This window comes from Xenopus laevis, chromosome 8S (assembly GCF_017654675.1).
Source record: "Xenopus laevis strain J_2021 chromosome 8S, Xenopus_laevis_v10.1, whole genome shotgun sequence".
In the NCBI taxonomy this organism is placed as follows: domain Eukaryota; kingdom Metazoa; phylum Chordata; class Amphibia; order Anura; family Pipidae; genus Xenopus; species Xenopus laevis.
This window is the reverse complement of record NC_054386.1, coordinates 4312068-4330437: the sequence shown is the minus strand read 5'-3', so window position 1 is coordinate 4330437 and position 18370 is coordinate 4312068. Positions and strand designations below refer to the sequence as shown.

The 18370-nt window shown below is 41.3% G+C and overlaps 1 protein-coding gene across 2 annotated transcripts; it reads right to left on the bottom strand.

Moving 5' to 3' along the window:
• Positions 1–596: 596 nt before the first annotated feature.
• Positions 597–17045, bottom strand: ttc9.S (tetratricopeptide repeat domain 9 S homeolog). Of its 2 annotated transcripts, none has more exons than XM_018232230.2 (3): positions 16514–17045; positions 11146–11328; positions 597–1622 (listed from the first exon to the last, which is right to left on the bottom strand). In XM_018232230.2, exons 1-3 carry the CDS (start codon positions 16788–16790, stop codon positions 1534–1536), a joined length of 549 nt encoding a protein of 182 aa, XP_018087719.1. In that variant the 5' UTR covers positions 16791–17045; the 3' UTR covers positions 597–1533. The 2 variants fall into 2 exon arrangements, with proteins under 2 accessions (XP_018087719.1, XP_018087720.1); XM_018232231.2 differs by lacking the exon at positions 597–1622 and adding an exon at positions 9482–10280 and having other exon boundaries at positions 16514–17040.
• Between the last annotated feature and the right edge of the window lie 1325 nt (positions 17046–18370).

The following is an 18370-nucleotide window of genomic DNA, read 5'->3' as shown; positions in this document are numbered from 1 at the left end:
CCCTGCCATACACATGTTCTTTGTGCAAATTGTGCTGAATTGTAGAACGATGTACAGATACACCTGCATCTGCAGCAAGATGTTCTTGCAGGTCTTTGGAGATGATCTTTGGGTTGTCTGTAACATTCTCACAATCCTCCGCATATGTCGCTCCTGTATTTTTCTTGGCCTGTCAGACCTGGGTTTTACAGCAACTGTGCCTGTGGCCTTCCATTTCCTCATTACATTCCTTACAGTTAAAACTGACAGTTTAAACCTCTGAGATGCTTTTTGTAGCCTTCCCCTAAACCATGATACTGAACAATCTTTGTTTTCAGATCTTTTGAGAGTTGCTTTGAGGATCCCATGCTGTCACTCTTCAGAGGAGAGTCAAACAGAAGCACAACTTGCAATTGGTCAACTTTTCTCATGATTGGACACACCTGCCTATGAAGTTCAAGGTTTAACGAGCTAATCCAACCAATTTGGTGTTGCCAGTAATCAGTATTGAGCAGTTGCATTCAAATTAGCAAAATTACAAGGAAACCAAATTTTTGCACAGCCAGTTTTTTACATTTGATTTAATTTCATACAACTGAATACTGCTTCACTAAAAATCAGAAAACAGCCCAGTTCTCAGATGTTTCTGGGAAATGAAAGACATACCACTGTTATGTTTTTTGTTGAACGTGGAGTAAATTATATAGGCTGAGACGGGGTTCCCAAACTTTCATATGACTGTATATATTGTAAGGTGATTCTGCATATGTCTATTCTGTAGGAAATATCTGTAGGAAACAAGCCTTCTGGATTTGTGACTCATCAGATTTGAGTCTGCGGTTTCCATTCACTTTAGGCAATGCAGCAGCAGCAGCTCTGTGGCGGCATCTTAAAATCCGGGGAGCGCTGTCTGGCCACGGTACTTTTATTTAATAATACATCAGTATTGGCCACAGGACGGCATTAACATTGAGGCTTAAAGTCATTAAATAAAGTGGAGCACAAAGCCTGGGGTTGGAACTAGTTACACTAATTACTGGTCGGAGCAGCAAATTTAAATCACAGTTTGAAATGGAATGGAAACATGAAAGTCAAATAATTTCTGAGCCAAAGTTGTGTTGATCTCCTGCAATTTGTTTATTCATTTAAAGAGATATTCGTGATTAATTTGTGACCCTACATCATACAGAGACTGCACAGTGGGAGATTTCCAGCTTTGCAGGTGGCACATCTCCAATCTCTCGGGTTACCTGCAAAAAAATCGGGTACCCTGCGGAATGAGGGGAGGATTTTCAGGTGCGGGTATAGAGGTTGCGGGTCTCATCTAAATTTATTATCCCGTGTTATATGGTCTTTATTTTAGTCCTTTTACAAAACCGGGTTTTGTCCCCACCCACTTTTCATGATGTCACTTCTGGTTTGCAGCAACATCACTTCCTGTTTGATGGTGGTCTGTGGGTTGCGGGTCGGGTTGCAGATAAGGCAGTCGTGGGTCCGGGTCGCGGATCAAAGTGGGTAAATATTGCGGTTGCGGTTTGGGTCTTAGAAATTGGTTCATCGCAGGACTCTACCTTGTGACGACAGAGGAGCCCGTGGGACTATTGTTTGGTCCACTTTTCCTCCATGTCTTCTTTCTCTGTGCTCTGTAATGTAGCAAGTGAGAGAAGAGCGAGTGCGGGTGACGGTACAAGGGGCCCTGAAAATATCTCCTGCTTGGGCCTGGCTAAATCACATAATATATAACGTATTCCAGGTCTCAAAACGGGGTCTCTGACCCAAGCAGCCAAAACTCTATTGCTCTCTAGGGCTACAATGTTATTGTTACTTTTTTTTTACTGCTCTTCCTATTCAGGGCGTCTCCTAATTCATCTTCCGGTCTATCATTCAAATCACTGCCTGGTTGCTAAGTTCATGTGGGCCCTAGCAACCAAGTAGCTGCTACAAATTCCAAACTGGACAGAAAATAAAACCTAAAAACCAACTGCAAATTGTCTCACTGTAAAGTAGGGAAGCACCAAATCCATTATTTTGGATTCGGCCGAACCCCTGAATCCTTTGAGAAGATTCAGCCGAATACTGAACCGAATTCTAATTTGCATATGCAAATTAGGGATGGGAAGGGGAAACATTTTTTACTTCCTTGTTTTGTGACAATAAGTCACGAAATTTCCCTTCCCATCCATAATTTGCCTATGCAAATTAGGATTTGGATCAGTGTGGCCAGGCAGAAGGATTCATTCGATTTAGAATCCTGCTGAAAAAGGCTGAATCCTGGATTCACTGCATCCCTACTGTAAAGTAGAAGTACATTTTAAGGTGAACTACCCCTTAAAGGACGAGGAAAGGCAAAAAAATAAAATCCCATTTTTACTTTCTTTAATGAAGAAGAAACCTATCGCCAATATACTTTATTTTAAAAATGTGTACCGTTTTTATAAGAAACCTGACTGTATGCAGTGAAATTCTCCCTTCATTTACTGCTGTGGATAGGAATTTTCAGACGGTCCCTAACTGCTCTGCAGGGAAACAATCATACTTAGAAAAAATATAGTATCCCAAAACGCTCCGCCCGCTTGGCTCAGGAAAAGGGTGCAACTTTCCTCGATCAGGTCACCAGTATCCTGATATCTGTAACTTGATTTGTAGAGAAATGAGGAGAGCACTCTGCAAGCAAATATGCTGTGGTTATCTTTTTATTGCTTGACTACTTGTACACTTTTTTTTTTTTTTTTTTTTTTTTATGCTGTGGTTATCTTTTTATTGCTTGACTACTTGTACACGACATGTTTCGGGCCTATATGCCCTTTATCAAGTGTACCAAACAAACAGAACGTGCAGGCTTCTTAAAACACCCCCACCATCCCCCACCAGTCAGTGATTGGTCTTCAGAGAACCCAGGGAGGTGTGTGTGAAGGTCCATCTATCCAGTCCATATACAGTTAATTAATCAACAGGTGTGTGGATCTCTTGGAATGTAGATACAAAGTCTCTTAATGTGCATTTCTTCAAACTTTCCACGCAATTGAAACATGGTAACAACATTTATAATAACCTCAGTGTTCAAAAACATTTCGATACATTTTGATACACTGTTACGTTTACACTGTTAAAAAAAGGAAAACATTATTTACAAGAGTTACCACCTGATATAAGGTAGCACTAGTACTGCACACTTCTGTGCCTACTAAGGACCGAAATATACATTTTATATCTACTATTAGTTATATGTTTAACACCAGCTTATAGATATCTTACCATTACTTTCTACTTGTTAACGCAGCTGGTGTAGTCTATAGTCAAATTCAAGACCTGCAAAAATAAAGAAAAATGTAGTTATAGGGATGGTTACAGGAATGGTTTTAAACTCCAAAAATCATTTAACCCTTCTGGGATTTGTGTGTTTAATTTTTTTATCCATTTCCCTTCTGCTTGTAATAATTTCTTATGTCTGTCACCACCTCTTCTATCCTCTTCGATTGTTTCTAGTACACACCATCTCAGTTGCATGGGGTTATGTTTATGTTCATAAAAATGTCTAGAAACTTGTGTGTCGTTCTGTGTATTTTCTTTAAAGTTTCTGATGTATCCCTTGTGTTCTTGTATCCTTTTTTTGACTTCTCTCTTTGTTTGTCCTACGTACCCCATGCCGCATGGGCACTTCAGCAAATATACCGCATATGTAGAATTACATGTAGCATGACTTTTAATGTTAATGTTATGTCCTTTAGTAGGATGGTTAATCGTTTTACCTTTTATTATTGAAGAGCAGCAATTGCATTCTAAACATGGGTACGTTCCATATTTAGGCTTCCCTTTAAATTTTCTCTTTTTACATCTTGTATCAGAGGGGCATAGCCTATCTTTTAGAGTACGGCCTCGCTTATAGCAAAACAGAGGTGGTTGTGTAAACAGGTGCCCAAACTTTTTATCTGATTGGATAAGGGGCCAGTATTTCTTAACAACTCTTTCTGCTATGTCGCTATATTGATTAAAAGTGGAAACAAATGGCATTTTCTGTTTAGCTTCAATTTTAGGTTTGTAGTCAGTAAACTTTCTCTTGGAATGGTTTCAACTTCTTTTATAGCTTTATTAATCACAGTTTGTGTATAGCCCTTTTCAGTAAACCGTTTACTGAGGCTCTTTTTTGCCTCCATATAGCACTCTGGACTAGAGGAAATCCGTTTAGCTCTCACATATTGCCCCTTGGGTATGGCTCGTTTTACCTTAGAATTGTGGAAGCTTTTAGCATGAAGCAAGTTATTCCTGTCCACTGTTTTCCTGTATAGGCTGGTACATAGTTTACCATTGTTTAGGCTAATTTTTACATCTAAAAAGTTAATTTCTAGCTGTGAACATTCATATGTAAATTTTATAGTCTCGTGGTTCAAATTCGCATCCTTCATCATACTCTCTAGTTCTCCCATAGGGCCATTCCATAGTAAGAGGATGTCATCCACAAATCTAAAATATTTGAGTATGTATTTACAATACAGTTCATTTTTCAAAAAGAACCTCCTTTCCAGGCTATGTACAAACAGGTTGGCGAATGAGGGTGCGACCGTGGCTCCCATTGACGTGCCTTGTGTTTGCCAGTAGAATTCATTATCAAAGGTGAAGTAGTTTTTAGTTAGAACCATATTCAAACAGTTGAGAATGAAAAAAATTTTTTGGTTTGGTAAATTGGTTTCTAATAGCACTTCTTCTATACACAACATACCTTCATTTTGTGGGATAGACGTATATAGGCTTTGAATATCTATTCCACATAAGATAACATCGGTAGGTAATGCATTCAATTCATTCAGCCTGCATAAGAGATCTGTAGTGTCCCGTAAGCATACACTGATTTTTGATACTTCACTCTGTAGGAAGTGGTCTACGAATACAGACAGGGGTTCTAGCACTGAGCCTATGCCCGAGACAATGGGTCTCCCTGGGGGATTGACTAAAGTCTTATGTACTTTGGGTAGGGTGTATAAAACAGGAACCCTTGGATTATCAGTTATTAGGAATTTTTTCTCAGTATCGTTTACTATAGAGTTTAGCCATGCTTCTTCTACCATTAGGTCTACTTGTTTTTTAATCTTGGCGGTTGGATCATATCCAATTTTATTGTAGTGCCCGGGGGTGTTAAGCTGTCGTAATATTTCAGTATTGTATTGGTCCCTGCTTAGTACTACAATACTCCCCCCTTTGTCAGCCTTACGAATGATAATATCAAGTACAAGTAGTCAAGCAATAAAAAGATAACCACAGCATATTTGCTTGCAGAGTGCTCTCCTCATTTCTCTACAAATCAAGAAACAATCATACTTATGTACAGCAGGGGGAGCCCCCGCCTTACTTCCCAGCCATGCAGAACTCAAGCAGCTTTGTTTATGACGATCCCTAAACAGCCCAGACCACACTGAGCATGTGCAGGGTCAGGCAAAGATGTATAACAAAGTTACAAGATGGTGACCCCCTGTGGCCAACTTTGAAAGCATAAATCATTTGTTTGATTAGGCTTGTGGTGCAGTAAGTTCATGTTTATGTTTAGTATACAAAATACAGCATTTCTAGCCTTATTCTATTTTACACTTTCCTTGTCCTTTAATGGCTCCAACTGGGCACAACATAGGCTTTCAGAATAGCACAAAGCTGCAGTCTTTACAATTGCACAAGTCGGGGTGAAGGATTTGTACACAGGCCCCTCTCCCCACTTCCAGGCACATGTGTATTTTTATTTGATCTCACGTCATTTCAGCCAGGACAATATCTGAAGGGAAGCTTTTATGGTCTCCCCTTATCTGACTTTAAAGTTCGAATTCAATATTCGAATTCAAATTATTTTAATTCGATGGTCGAATTTCGAAGTATTTTTTACTTCGAAATTCGACCCTTGATAAATCTGCCCCATAGACTTTCATATGAAATACATCATACTCGTTAAATAATAAAGGTCATTTATTCAATTGTGCCAATTTACAGAACATTTCATCATATATTTAATCCTATTTACTGACAATAAAAAAAAAAACACAAAACGGTTAATGTCACGGTTCTCAGACATCAATCGATGGATGAAAAGACGAGTGAGGCAGTGAGTGAATAGATTGCCTTTCCAGTCTGCTCAGGAATAAGAAGAATTGCACGGAGCAGATTTATTAAGGGTCGAAGTGAAAATTCTATTTTTTTTTTTTTTTTTTGTTCGAATTGTGAATTATCCAAACTCAATTTGAGATTTAATTCAAATTTCAAGATTTATCATACTCTGGCCCTTTAAGAACTCAAATTAGACTATTCACCACCTTAAACCTGCTAAATTACTGTATAAATAAATGGGAGACGTCCAGGAATCAATTTGGTGATGTTTACATTTGAGTTTTTCTAATTCGGTACGAGTTTTTCTAATTTGATTCGAGTTTTTCTAATTCCATTGGAGTTTTTCTAATTCTATTCAAATTTTTCTAAATTCGATTAGAGTTTTTCTAATTCCTTTCGAGTTTTTCTAATTCAATTCAAGTTTTTCTAATTCCATTCAAGTTTTTCTAATTCCATTTGAGGTCTTTTAATTCCATTCGAGTCTTTTTAATTCCATTAGATTTTTTCTAATTCGATTCATGTTTTTCTAATTCCATTCGAGTTTTTCTAATTCCATTCGAGTTTTTCTAATTCCATTCGAGTTTTTCTAATTCGATTCATGTTTTTCTAACTCCATTCGAGTTTTTCTAATTCCATTCGAGTTTTTCTAATTCCATTCGAGTTTTTCTAATTCAATTTGAGTTTTTCTAATTTGATTCGAGTTTTCGGGTCGATTCAATCCATCCGAGTTTAAAAAAAATGAATAATAAATTTTGATTGGTCAAATTTACGGGAGTATGTTGGAGTATTAAAAAACTCACTTGAAATTGGACCCTTGATAAATGTGCCTTTATATGTAACTTCAGTACAGGACAGCGTTTATTGAGCACAAATAATATCGCGTCACACTATGGGTTGACATTGACAGTTCTAGATTAGTGGAAATCTAAACAATCTCCATTGATGGCAAAGGAAACAGGATATGTACAATTATTGGGAAGTAACTATTGTGATTTACCAGGTATAGGATCCGTTATCCGAAAACCCGTTATATGGAAAGCTCCAAATTACGGAAAGGCTGTCTCCCATAGACTCCATTTTATCCAACTAATTTAAATTTAAAAAAATGATTTCCTTTTTCTGTGTAATAATAAAACAGTATCTTGTACTTGATCCCAACTAAGATATAATGAATCCTTATTGGAAGCAAAACCAGCCTATTGGCTTTATTTCATGTTTACATGATTTTCTAGTAGACTTAAAGGGGTGGTTCACCTTTACAGAAATTTTTTGTATGTTATAGAATGGCCAATTCCAAGCAACTTTTCAATTGGTCTTTATTTATTTTTTATAGTATATATATATATATATATATATATATATGTCTATATAGAGTGATACAATAATCTCATATATTACATTAAAGTGTTCTGAAGCATTACAGCACCATAAAACTTAGGGTAAGGGCATGCGCTAAGATTCGGGGAGATTTAGTCGCCCGGTGACGAATCGCCTGTTCTTCAGGCAACTAATCTCCCGCCGGCTAGAATCTAAATCGACAGCTTTGTTTTCTGAAGTCACCCTAAGATTACTTGTGAGGCAACTTCTGAAAATGAAGTGCTCCATGTGCCATCCTGCCGGCAATTAACCAGTGAGAAGGCTTTTCGGGGAGATTAGTCGCCCAGAAAAAGAGGCGATTTGTTGCCGGGCGACTAAATCTCCCCGAATCTTAGCGTGTGCCCTTACCCTTAGAGGAACAAACTGATACGACCATTCCGCTAACCAAAGCATTATAAGAAGCAATCCTCGAGAACGCCCAGATATAAAAAAATACATGGAAAGTCTTCCTCCTCCCTCTCTTATAATAGTCATCTCTCTCTGCATTGTAAACACATCAGATCCATCAGTAAATCTTGAGTAAAGCACAGGTGATTGACTACAACTCCCAGCATTCCACCGACAGAATATGGCGTCTACTGTAGAACTTTATTTCTATAATATTGGGAGATCTCTCGTAATGAAGCACTGACCCCCCCTTTGAGATTCACAGCTTTTCAATTCACAGATTCTGCCGCACGGCACAGAGATAACGTTTTCTACAGCAAATATTTTCATAAGCAGAAAAATCAGCTTTGAACAGCCTCTGTGCCACCATGAATATAAACGGCGTGATGCAAGATGAAATGAAAATGACGAAATGAAGTTGATTTCTCCAAGAAACAAAAGCGACAATATTTTGATTCCAGCCAACTGACACAAAAACATACACGGAAGAACCAAACGGCATGCACTCGTTCAGCTTCCCACCCACCGCCCCAGTCCGACCTGTTGTCTTTTTTAAAGGACGAACCCAAAATATGGCTACTTCCAGGTTCTATACACAGTTGCGGTCAAACAAAAAATGGGCACATTCATTAAAGGTACTTTCATCCAACGACGCTCTTTGCACTCCCCTATATTTGGCCAAAAATACAAGGGTAACAGAGCTCCTTCTACAACTGTGCTTCTTCTCACACCCTACAGAAAATCCCAATGTTGACCCAGGCAAGCCAAAGGGACACTATTATGTTACCAGCCAGTATTTATCATTATATTAAAAATTTAGGACTGTAGAAACCAATACTTACCCAACAGTGGGGCCGATTTACTAAAGGGTGAATTGTCACCATCGACTGCTTCGCACACATCAGACCACTTTGGCAGACGCAAATTCACTACCATTATGCTAATTCACTAGTATGCGGAGTTGCGCCCTGGGCACCGAATGCTGGCGACTTTTTGCTGGCGCTACTTCGCCAGTGTGAGCATTACATAGTGAAGATGCGCAAGCGCTCGTTTGTGTCTAGTGAATATTCGCTAGTGATCTTGCACTTAGGTCAATTTGCATAGAGCGGGTAATTTAAAGTTGCGACAATTCATAACATATGGAACATAAACTATACAGTGGGCTCATGTGTAGGGCATTATATTAACTCTCTTGTCTTTATTAAGGTTCCCTGGACTTGTGTAATAAAAAGTGGGAACTTCAAGCATTTGCACCAACATTTATAATTAGGGATGCACCAAATCCAGGATTCAGTTCGGGATTTGGCCACGATTCGGCCTTTTTCAGCAGGATTTGGATTCGGCCAAATCCTTCTGCCTGGCTGAACCGAATCCGAATTTGCACATGCACATCCCCTGTGATCTGCTGAGGTGGCGATTATTCCCCTGGGTAGAGTCCTTCAGCGTGTCAGGTACCCGCGGGTTACCCGCAAAAAAAACGGGCACCCTGTGGAATGAGGGGAAGATTGTTAAGTGCAGGTATAGATGCGGGTTTGCGGGTCGGGGGCCTCATCTATATTTCTTATCTTATGTAGTATTGTCTATATTTTACTCCTTTTAAAGTTTTACAAAACATATTTCTGTCCCCGCCAACTTTTGATGATGTCACTTCCGATTTGCAGCAACATCACTTCCTGTTTGATGGCAGTTGGCGGGATGCAGGTTGGGTTGCGGATAAGGCAGTTCTGGGTCTGGGTCAGGTAGTGGATCAAAGTGGGCAAATATGCGAGTTGCAGTTCGGGTCGCGTGCCGCGGGTTCGGGTCTTAGAAATTGGTTCCGTGCAGGACTCTACCCCTGGGTACAGAGCATATAAAGGAATGTGCAACCCTAAATCCGCAAATATGATATGAAAAAGAACTAATAAAGGAATTATTATTATTGAATTACAATTCCCGTCGTTCCCTGTCGTAGTTCAGTGACAATTGTCCATCCCTGGTCTGGAGATTCATCTTTTACAAACAAGTTTCATTCAAATTCAACAGTAAAAGCCATAATCCATGAAAAAAATAAAAAAAAACATTGTGTAGAAGAATACGAATACTTGTTTAACCCCATCACTGGGTGCGAGCTAATGGCACAGCGAGTTGCAAGAACACATGGGAATACGTCTCGGTGTGACAGTGGTTCTGAATTGAGAGATTCCAGTTCCTTTGTGTCTCCCGATCCTTCTTTAATCAGAGCTCTAGGGCACTTAAGCAGAGATGCATCAAAAGGCAGGTCAAATCTTTTCTTAAAGTGCATAAAAAGGTCAATGAGAAATAAATCCCCGGCCCACTCGGCTTGTAGTGGGGAAATAGTGGCACAATCCCTTCTTCTAGTGAAGTGGTCCTTTTCTATGAGAGCTCCTTCTCTCTTGGAGTGCTTCTGCTAAGCTTCATCTCGGCCAGTTGGATGTACCTGATCACATTGGTGTCTGGAGAAACACACACACATAGTAAGAGATCATATCAAATGTGCCGTCAGTAATTATGGTGGCCCATATTATTAATTTAGCAAAGCCTCCACCCCTCCCTTCCCCAGGCATCCGCAACTAGGTCTACTGGGCAGTGGACCCTGCCATAGAGTCCTGTGCGGGTCTATTTTTTGGAACCCGTACCCGCCCTGTACCCGCAACCCGGACCCGCATTTTTACCCACTTGGACCCGCTACCGGACCCGCTGTACCTTATCCGCAACCCGGACCCGCAACCAGCTGACCATCAAGAATCAGGAAGTGTTGTCATTGTAAATGACATCAGAAGTAAGCGTGATTAAAAAACTGAGTAAAATAGGAAGTGATGTCATTGTAAACCGGAAGTGACGTCATCAGAAGTAGCAGTGATCAGAAAAAAGGAGTAAAAATCGCCATTGAGAAGACCCGCGGGCGGAACCACAAACCCACAGAACCGCCGACCCACGTCTATACCCGCTACCCGCAGGATACCGCAGGTTTTTGCGGGTATCCCACAGATACCCGACCCGCTGCAGGACTCTACCCTGCCACAGAATGTCATTGGTAAGAAAGCCACTTTGCTCAGTGTGTGCTGCTGAATGTGGGGGAATATACAACTGCTCTCTCTGCTTTATGAGCTGTATATACTGTATATGAGCTGTATATATATCTTTTTTTAACAAAGCAGGGCTTTTGGATCCTTTGTGATCCTTTGGATCCACTGTTTGCAAAAAGAACGTATAGAGAAGTTATTTACACTATTTACAAAGCATGTTTTATATTTGTCCCAAGCTCCATTTATCTCAAGAAGCTGTAGTTCTGCAACTGAGCCAGGAGGCTTGTGGTACCTGTTGGCTGTCGGCTCTTGGCTTCCTCCAAGTAGTGCAATGATTTATCATAGTCTCCCAGGTGGTAGAAGGCCACGCCAGATCTGTACAGGGCCTTAAAATTCTCCCCTTCCTTCTTAAGGACTTTCAGGCAGTACTCCTTCACTCGCTCGTAATTCACCAGCTCCGCTTGCAGGAGGCACGCTACTTGGAGAGAGTCGGGATTAAACACACGAATGACACAGACACTACCTTAGCCATTATCAACTCTCTACAGCAAACGATTATTATATATATATATAATACACAAAAGCCATGAATATCTTGTAAAATATATCCTTATAAACGGTGAGTAGTGATGTCATCAGTTATAAACGGTGAGTAGTGATGTAATTTCTGTCACATGACTCACTAAAATTTGTGTATTATAATTAATAAAGTACCCCCAGTTGTAAAATATGAGGATATTAGAAGTTACCTCGGAGTTCCATGACCTGTATAAAAACACTCGGCCTTCGGCCTCGTGTTTTTATATGGTCATGAAACTCCTCGGTAACTTATAATATCCTTATATTTTACAAGAGGGGGTACTTTATTCACTATATAATACACAAAAGCCATGAATATCTTGTAAATTATATCCTTATAAACGGTGAGTTCTGATGTCATCAGTTATAAACGGTGAGTTCTGATGTCATCAGTTATAAACGGTGAGTAGTGATGTCATTTCTGTCACATAACTCGCTGAAATTTGTGTATTATAATAAAGTACCCCCAGTTGTAAAATATGAGGATATTAGAAGTTACCTCGGGGTTCCATGACCTGTATAAAAACACTCGGCCTTCGGCCTCGTACTTTTATATGGTCATGAAACTCCTCGGTAACTTATAATATCCTTATATTTTACAAGAGGGGGTACTTTATTCACTATATATATATATATATATATATATATATATATATATATACAGTATATGAATGAATAATATATATCTATGTAAAATGACAGTTGTGTGTGAGCTGAAAGTGCTGGGTGGAGCTCTAGCATGTGGCACTTTAGGTTTGAGCCGACCAATGAAGAGTCACACCTCCAAAATGATGGCTACTCTCCTGGCTAGGAGTATAGGGGATTCTGGTACCTGTATTTCCAATCTGCCAACCCTTTGTTCCACCATGAGTCCGTGTAAATACCTCTACCATTTGGCACTAAATTCAATCGCCTTCGGAATGTTTTCAGGGTGCCGGATTCTCCAGCGGGCCATAGAAGACCCAGTTCTAGGTTTGTTTAGGTGCATAAGTATCATGAAGCCCCAGTCTCCTGCTCAGAGGTAGTCGCCCTTATTTTACTATTTTCACTTCCTCTATAGTGAAAAAAATATATAGTTTTGATCCAAAAAGTCTTGTGCCTCCTAATATGTCTTATAATGAAACCCGTAGACTTCATTTATTTTGCAAAGTTATCAATCTATTGGGAAATAGTGAAAAAGACACAGTTATATTTGGCTGTAAGAACTTTATTTAGTGCTCCCATGTGAGGCTTGGTATATGTTGGCCCAGCAGGTCGCTCGGTGACAATCCAAATCCCCAGGCTGAGATAAAAGCTAAACAGAAGGCGAGCAGACAGCAATGTCTATTTATATTCACTTTTATACTCTGTCATTTCTCCAAGATCAGCACAAAGTTATTACCTAGCATTACTATGGCTGCTTATTACTTCAGCGAGCACTTGGCCGCACCATGGTTTTCTGGGTAAGTAATGTGTAATTACACAAGGACACGAGGAGCCTCTGCTTTTCTTTACTTTCCCGTCACATTCCAAATAACCAGCCTATCATTACACAGAGTTATGGTGCCTGACACGATGTGGTGGCTTCACATCTAGCCCTCTCCATGCCTCCGAAATATATGTTTAGCCCACAGCTGGCGCACGTACCCTAACAAACCACTATAATGCTTGACACAAGAATAGTCTACAGCCATAACAAGTTACCTATTTCTGTATGGGAAATGTGGACCCACAGGGCTATAGCACACAAAGCTTTCAGCTAATTTGTCCCCAGAAGCAGCAGAGGATTATTTGTAGTCCGTGGGAATGTCACGCACAGCCACTGATTATTGCTGGGAAAATTGGACGGGAATGGAGAATCTCATTTATCTTTCAGTTGGATTTGGATCAAGGATTTTTATATCGCCCTTGTTTCAAATACAATTCTGCTTTTAATTATCATAGGGCTTAGATGTACTTCTACTGCAGGGAGGACAATTGTTATAATATTGCAGTGTCGGACTGGGACACCAGGGGCCACCCAAAAACCTTAGACCAGGGGCCACTCTCAGTACTAATATTCTTCATCTCCTCACTCAACCTCTATTCTCCATTCTGTTTTCTTTACATACTATAATGAATTATTCCATCTATTTAGCCTCTTTGTTCTCATAGAAATAGGGAATGGCCATGAAATAGGCCAAATATTTAGCAGCATGAGGGGCCACTGACACCTGGGCCCACCGGGACTTTTCCCGGTCTCCCGGTGGGCCAGTCCGACACTGCAATATTTTATTGTTTTCCTATCAATCTATCAAACAAGACCAATTAAGACCATTATGGTTGGACGTTCTACCTGATCAGAAGTTCTTATTCTGTTGAATAAATCACAGCAGGTAGTGGTGCCCTAAACAGTATTAATACACAGAGTGTTTGATAAAAGAAAGATAATCAATGTATAGGGAAAACACTGCATAGCAATTTAAAAAAAAAAATAATAGAACTTGAGCCCCCCCAGGCCCTACAAGAGATTGTTATGGCCCCCAGATTGCCCACAAGCAATGCTGAACTCTTTAGAAGACATCAGCCCTATCACCATAATCTGAACCTATAGTATAGTGAATAATAAACCCAAAATAATGTTATACACAGTAACTATAGAGACAAGTGCATGACTTGGAGTCGTAGGCTGGATAAAACGGTGCCCCAACTGACCAGTCACATCAAGGCCACATCACATGAAAATTGTCACTTGGGTCAAAATTGACACCGGTCACAATTATTTTGCATTGACTTCAATGTGTTGAAGCTGCACAGATTCACTAATAAAGAGCTCTAGGCATAAAGAGCTCTAGGCATTAAGGGCTCTAGGCATAAAGAGCTCTAGGCATAAAGAGCTCTAGGCATTAAGGGCTCTAGGCATAAAGAGCTCTAGGCATAAAGAGCTCTAGGCATTAAGGGCTCTAGGCATAAAGAGCTCTAGGCATTAAGGGCTCTAGGCATGAAGGGCTTTAGGCATAAAGAGCTCTAGGCATAAAGAGCTCTAGGCATTAAGGGCTCTAGGCATAAAGAGCTCTAGGCATTAAGGGCTCTAGGCATAAAGAGCTCTAGGCATAAAGAGCTCTAGGCATTAAGGGCTCTAGGCATAAAGAGCTCTAGGCATAAAGAGCTCTAGGCATTAAGGGCTCTAGGCATAAAGAGCTCTAGGCATTAGGGCTCTAGGCATGAAGGGCTTTAGGCATTAAGGGCTCTAGGCATAAATTCCACTTATCTGTTCCAGAGAGCTGGATAACATTATCCTCTTTGAAACGTCAGCTCTCTGGGTACAGATTGTAAAGGTGCAGCTTCCCATAGATGGTTAGTTTGTGTAGTTGTGATGGTCAGTTTGTGTAGTTGTGATGGTTATACTGGTATTATCCACAGCCAGAAAATACCCAGGTCTGCCATGTTTCTCCTGCATTACAAACTTCAGATAACTGTAGTGAAATGAGCCAGACTCAATTTCTTCACTAAACACTCCTGAAAATATCACAGCATGTCCAGATGGTCCTACTTATACAGATATGGGATCCATTATCTGGAAACCTGTTATCCAGAAAGATCTGAATTGCCTGAAGGCTGTCTCCCATAAACTCAATTTTATCCAAATAATCAAAAATTATTTAAATTTTAATAAAGCAGTGCATTGTAGCCTATTTTTTAATGGTTAAATTGTTTTTTAGTAGATTAAAAGTATGAAGATCCAAATTATGGAATCCAGATCCATTATCTGCAAACCCCAGGTCCCAAGCATTCTGGATAACAGGTCTCTTACCTTACAAATGTCCAGCACTAGAAGCAGCAGTCCCGATCATCTAGTGCCCCTGTGAAAACACAAACAGGGATCCATAAAGTGTAAAAATGACCTCTCTATCTATGGGCCTGAGATGGTCACTGGTCGGTTGCAGGTAGCCAATGCCCACGCAGTCACCGCACTCCAGGGTTGCCAGGTTGGCGGGTTTCCAGCCCAATTGGGCTACAAATTTAAAGCCCAGGCGGGTTTTGAAAGCACACACTAGCCAAGGTACGGATTTAGGCTACTTTTTGGGCCTTTGGCTGGTTTGTACTTTGGAAACCAGCCAACGTTTTTGTCTTGCCCTAATGTGCCGAGCCTGAGTCTTCCAATGCATGTTGGGTAATGTTGTTTTTGTTGCCAACTGCCAAGTTTAATGTAAGACTACAATACCCAGCATGCAATGGGACTGACTTGTGCAGAAATCAGGAGTTACCAGATTTTGGGCTCTGTACCCCAAACTCATTCCCTATACCTCCTGGCCCCCCGCTCTGTAGTTACGCCCCTGGTGAAAGGTGAATCTGTCCCATTTTACTTCATGGAAAAATTTGCAAATCACTGAAAATTTGAAAAAGGCATATATTAATATAGATATTTTTCTTAGATTTTTTTTCACTGTACTACTTTTGAAGTAACTCTTGGCTAGTTTTGGGCTGGTATTGGGCAAGTTTTGTAGCTGGTTTTGGGCTGCTATTGGGCTGTTATTGGGCTGGTATTGGGCTGGTTTTGGGCTAGTTTTGGGCTGGTATTGGGCTAGTTTTGGGCTGGTTTTGGGCTGGTTTTGGGCTAGTACTGGGCTGGTTTTGAGCTGGTTTTGGGCTAGTACTGGGCTGGTTTTGAGCTGGTTTTGGGCTAGTACTGGGCTGGTTTTGAGCTGGTTTTGGGCTAGTACTGGGCTGGTTTTGGGCTAGTATTGGGCTGGTATTGGGCTAGTTTTAGGCTGGTTTTGGGTTGGTTTTGGGCTGGTATTGGGCTGGTTTTGGGTTGGTTTTGGGTTGGTTTTGGGCTAGTTTTGGGCTGGTTTTGGGTTGGTTTTGGGCTAGTTTTGGGCTGGTTTTGGGTTGGTTTTGGGCTAGTTTTGGGCTGGTATAGGGCTAGTTTTGGGCTGGTATTGGGCTGGTATTGGGCTGGTTTTGGGTTAGTTTTGGGCTGGTTTTGGGCTGGTATTGGGCTGGTTTTGTAGCCAATTTTGAAAATGAGACGTGAAATCCCGAGGCCCAGTCAGTCTGAGGCACAATATATATAAATATGACAGTCAGAGGACACAATATATATAATGACAGTCACTTACCCGCCAGACTATTGTAACAATCCAGCTGGATATTCTCCACGTCCAGTCTCTGCTCGTCAGTCAGTCCGGCCGGGTGAGTGGCCCCCGGAGCAGCAGCAGAATTGTCCCCGTCACTCAGTCCCTTCAGCTCCAGCAGAGCCCGGTGGTATTTGCCGATGGCCTCGCGGTACTTCTTGTCTTTGCAGCACTGCGCCCCCTGACACTTGAACTCCTCGGATCTGACAATGAGCCGCCCCGGGTCTCCTCGGAATCCTCCCGTCACTCTGCTCCGCTCCATCGCGTCTGTCAGCGGGACGAGGAGGAGGAGGAGGGATACGAGTAGGAGGAGGGATACATGGCTGTGCCTCGGCGGATGAGCGCCGGTACTACAGAGAGAGACACTGACTGACCAGTCTGGGGAAATGAGCGAGAGGCAAATCCATCTGCAAAACAAAGCGGAGACGCTGCCCCGCCCCCTCTGTTAAAGGGACACGCACTGACTCAATCTCATTGGACGAGCCGGAGCCCGTGTCAAACCTGTCCCCCTCCAGCTCTTAATGCGCCGCCACTTGTATCACAATGAGGGGGAGTTACAGTCACAGACAGGAGGGACCTTCCTCCTCTCATAGCGGCTTCTTATATCCGAGAGCAGCGCTGACTCGTTTTATAGAGGAGGAGGGGGAGGAGTATGAGATGCTGCTGCGCCTCAATGTGTAATAAATCGGGTGTAATGTCCCCAATGGACCGACACCGCCCGGGACAGACACGTTAAAGCAGAATCCAAAGTTAGCCCCCAGACTTTAATCCCAATCCACTGATTTTAATCCCCATCCACTGATTTAATCCCCATCCACTGACTTTAATCCCCATCCACTGATTTTAATCCCCATCCACTGACTTTGATCCTCATCTACTGACTTTAATTCCCATCCACTGACTTTAATCCCCATCCACTGATTTTAATCCCCATCCATTGACTTTAATCCCCATCCACTGATTTTGATCCTCATCCACTGACTTTAATCCCCATCCACTGATTTAATCCCTATCCACTGATTTAGATCCCCCATACACTGACTTTAATCCCCATCCACTGACTTTAATCCCCATCCTCTGACTTTAATCCCCATCCGCTGATTTAGATCCCCCATCCTCTGACTTTAATCCCCATCCACTGATTTAGATCCCCCATCCTCTGACTTTAATCCCCGTCCATTGACTTTAATCCCCGTCCACTGACTTTAAACCCCATACACGGTTTGCAATATTCACAATGTGGTTGTTATGGTCCAAATTCCCCTAGCAACCATGCATTGATTTGAATTAGGGACAGGAATATGAATAGGAGAGTACTGAATAGAAGGATCATAAATAAAAAGTAACAATAACAATACATTTGTAGCCTTACTGAGCATTTGTTTCAGATCATTTGATACTGTGCCCCACAAACGACTGCTTTCTAAACTAAGGTCTGTTGGGCTTAATGAAGTCGTTTGCACGTGGATAGGAAACTGGCTACAGGATCGGGTACAGAGGGTGGTTGTTAATGGGACATTCTCTACTTGGAGTAAGGTTCTTAGTGGGGTCCCTCAGGGCTCAGTATTGGGGCCACTTTTATTTAACTTGTTCATTAATGACTTAGGGGAGGGTGTTGTAAGTAATGTATCAGTGTTTGCAGATGACACAAAATTATCAGCCCAATTAATTCCATCCAGGATGTGGCACTTGCAACAGGATCTTGACTAACTGGCAATCTGGCCAAGGAAGTGACAAGAATTTGTCTGCTTGAAAAAGCGCCCAAGGAATAAGACCAGACTTAAAGCTACGCACGGGAAATTGGACCATCATGGCCAGCCTGTACCAACCATAACCCCATGT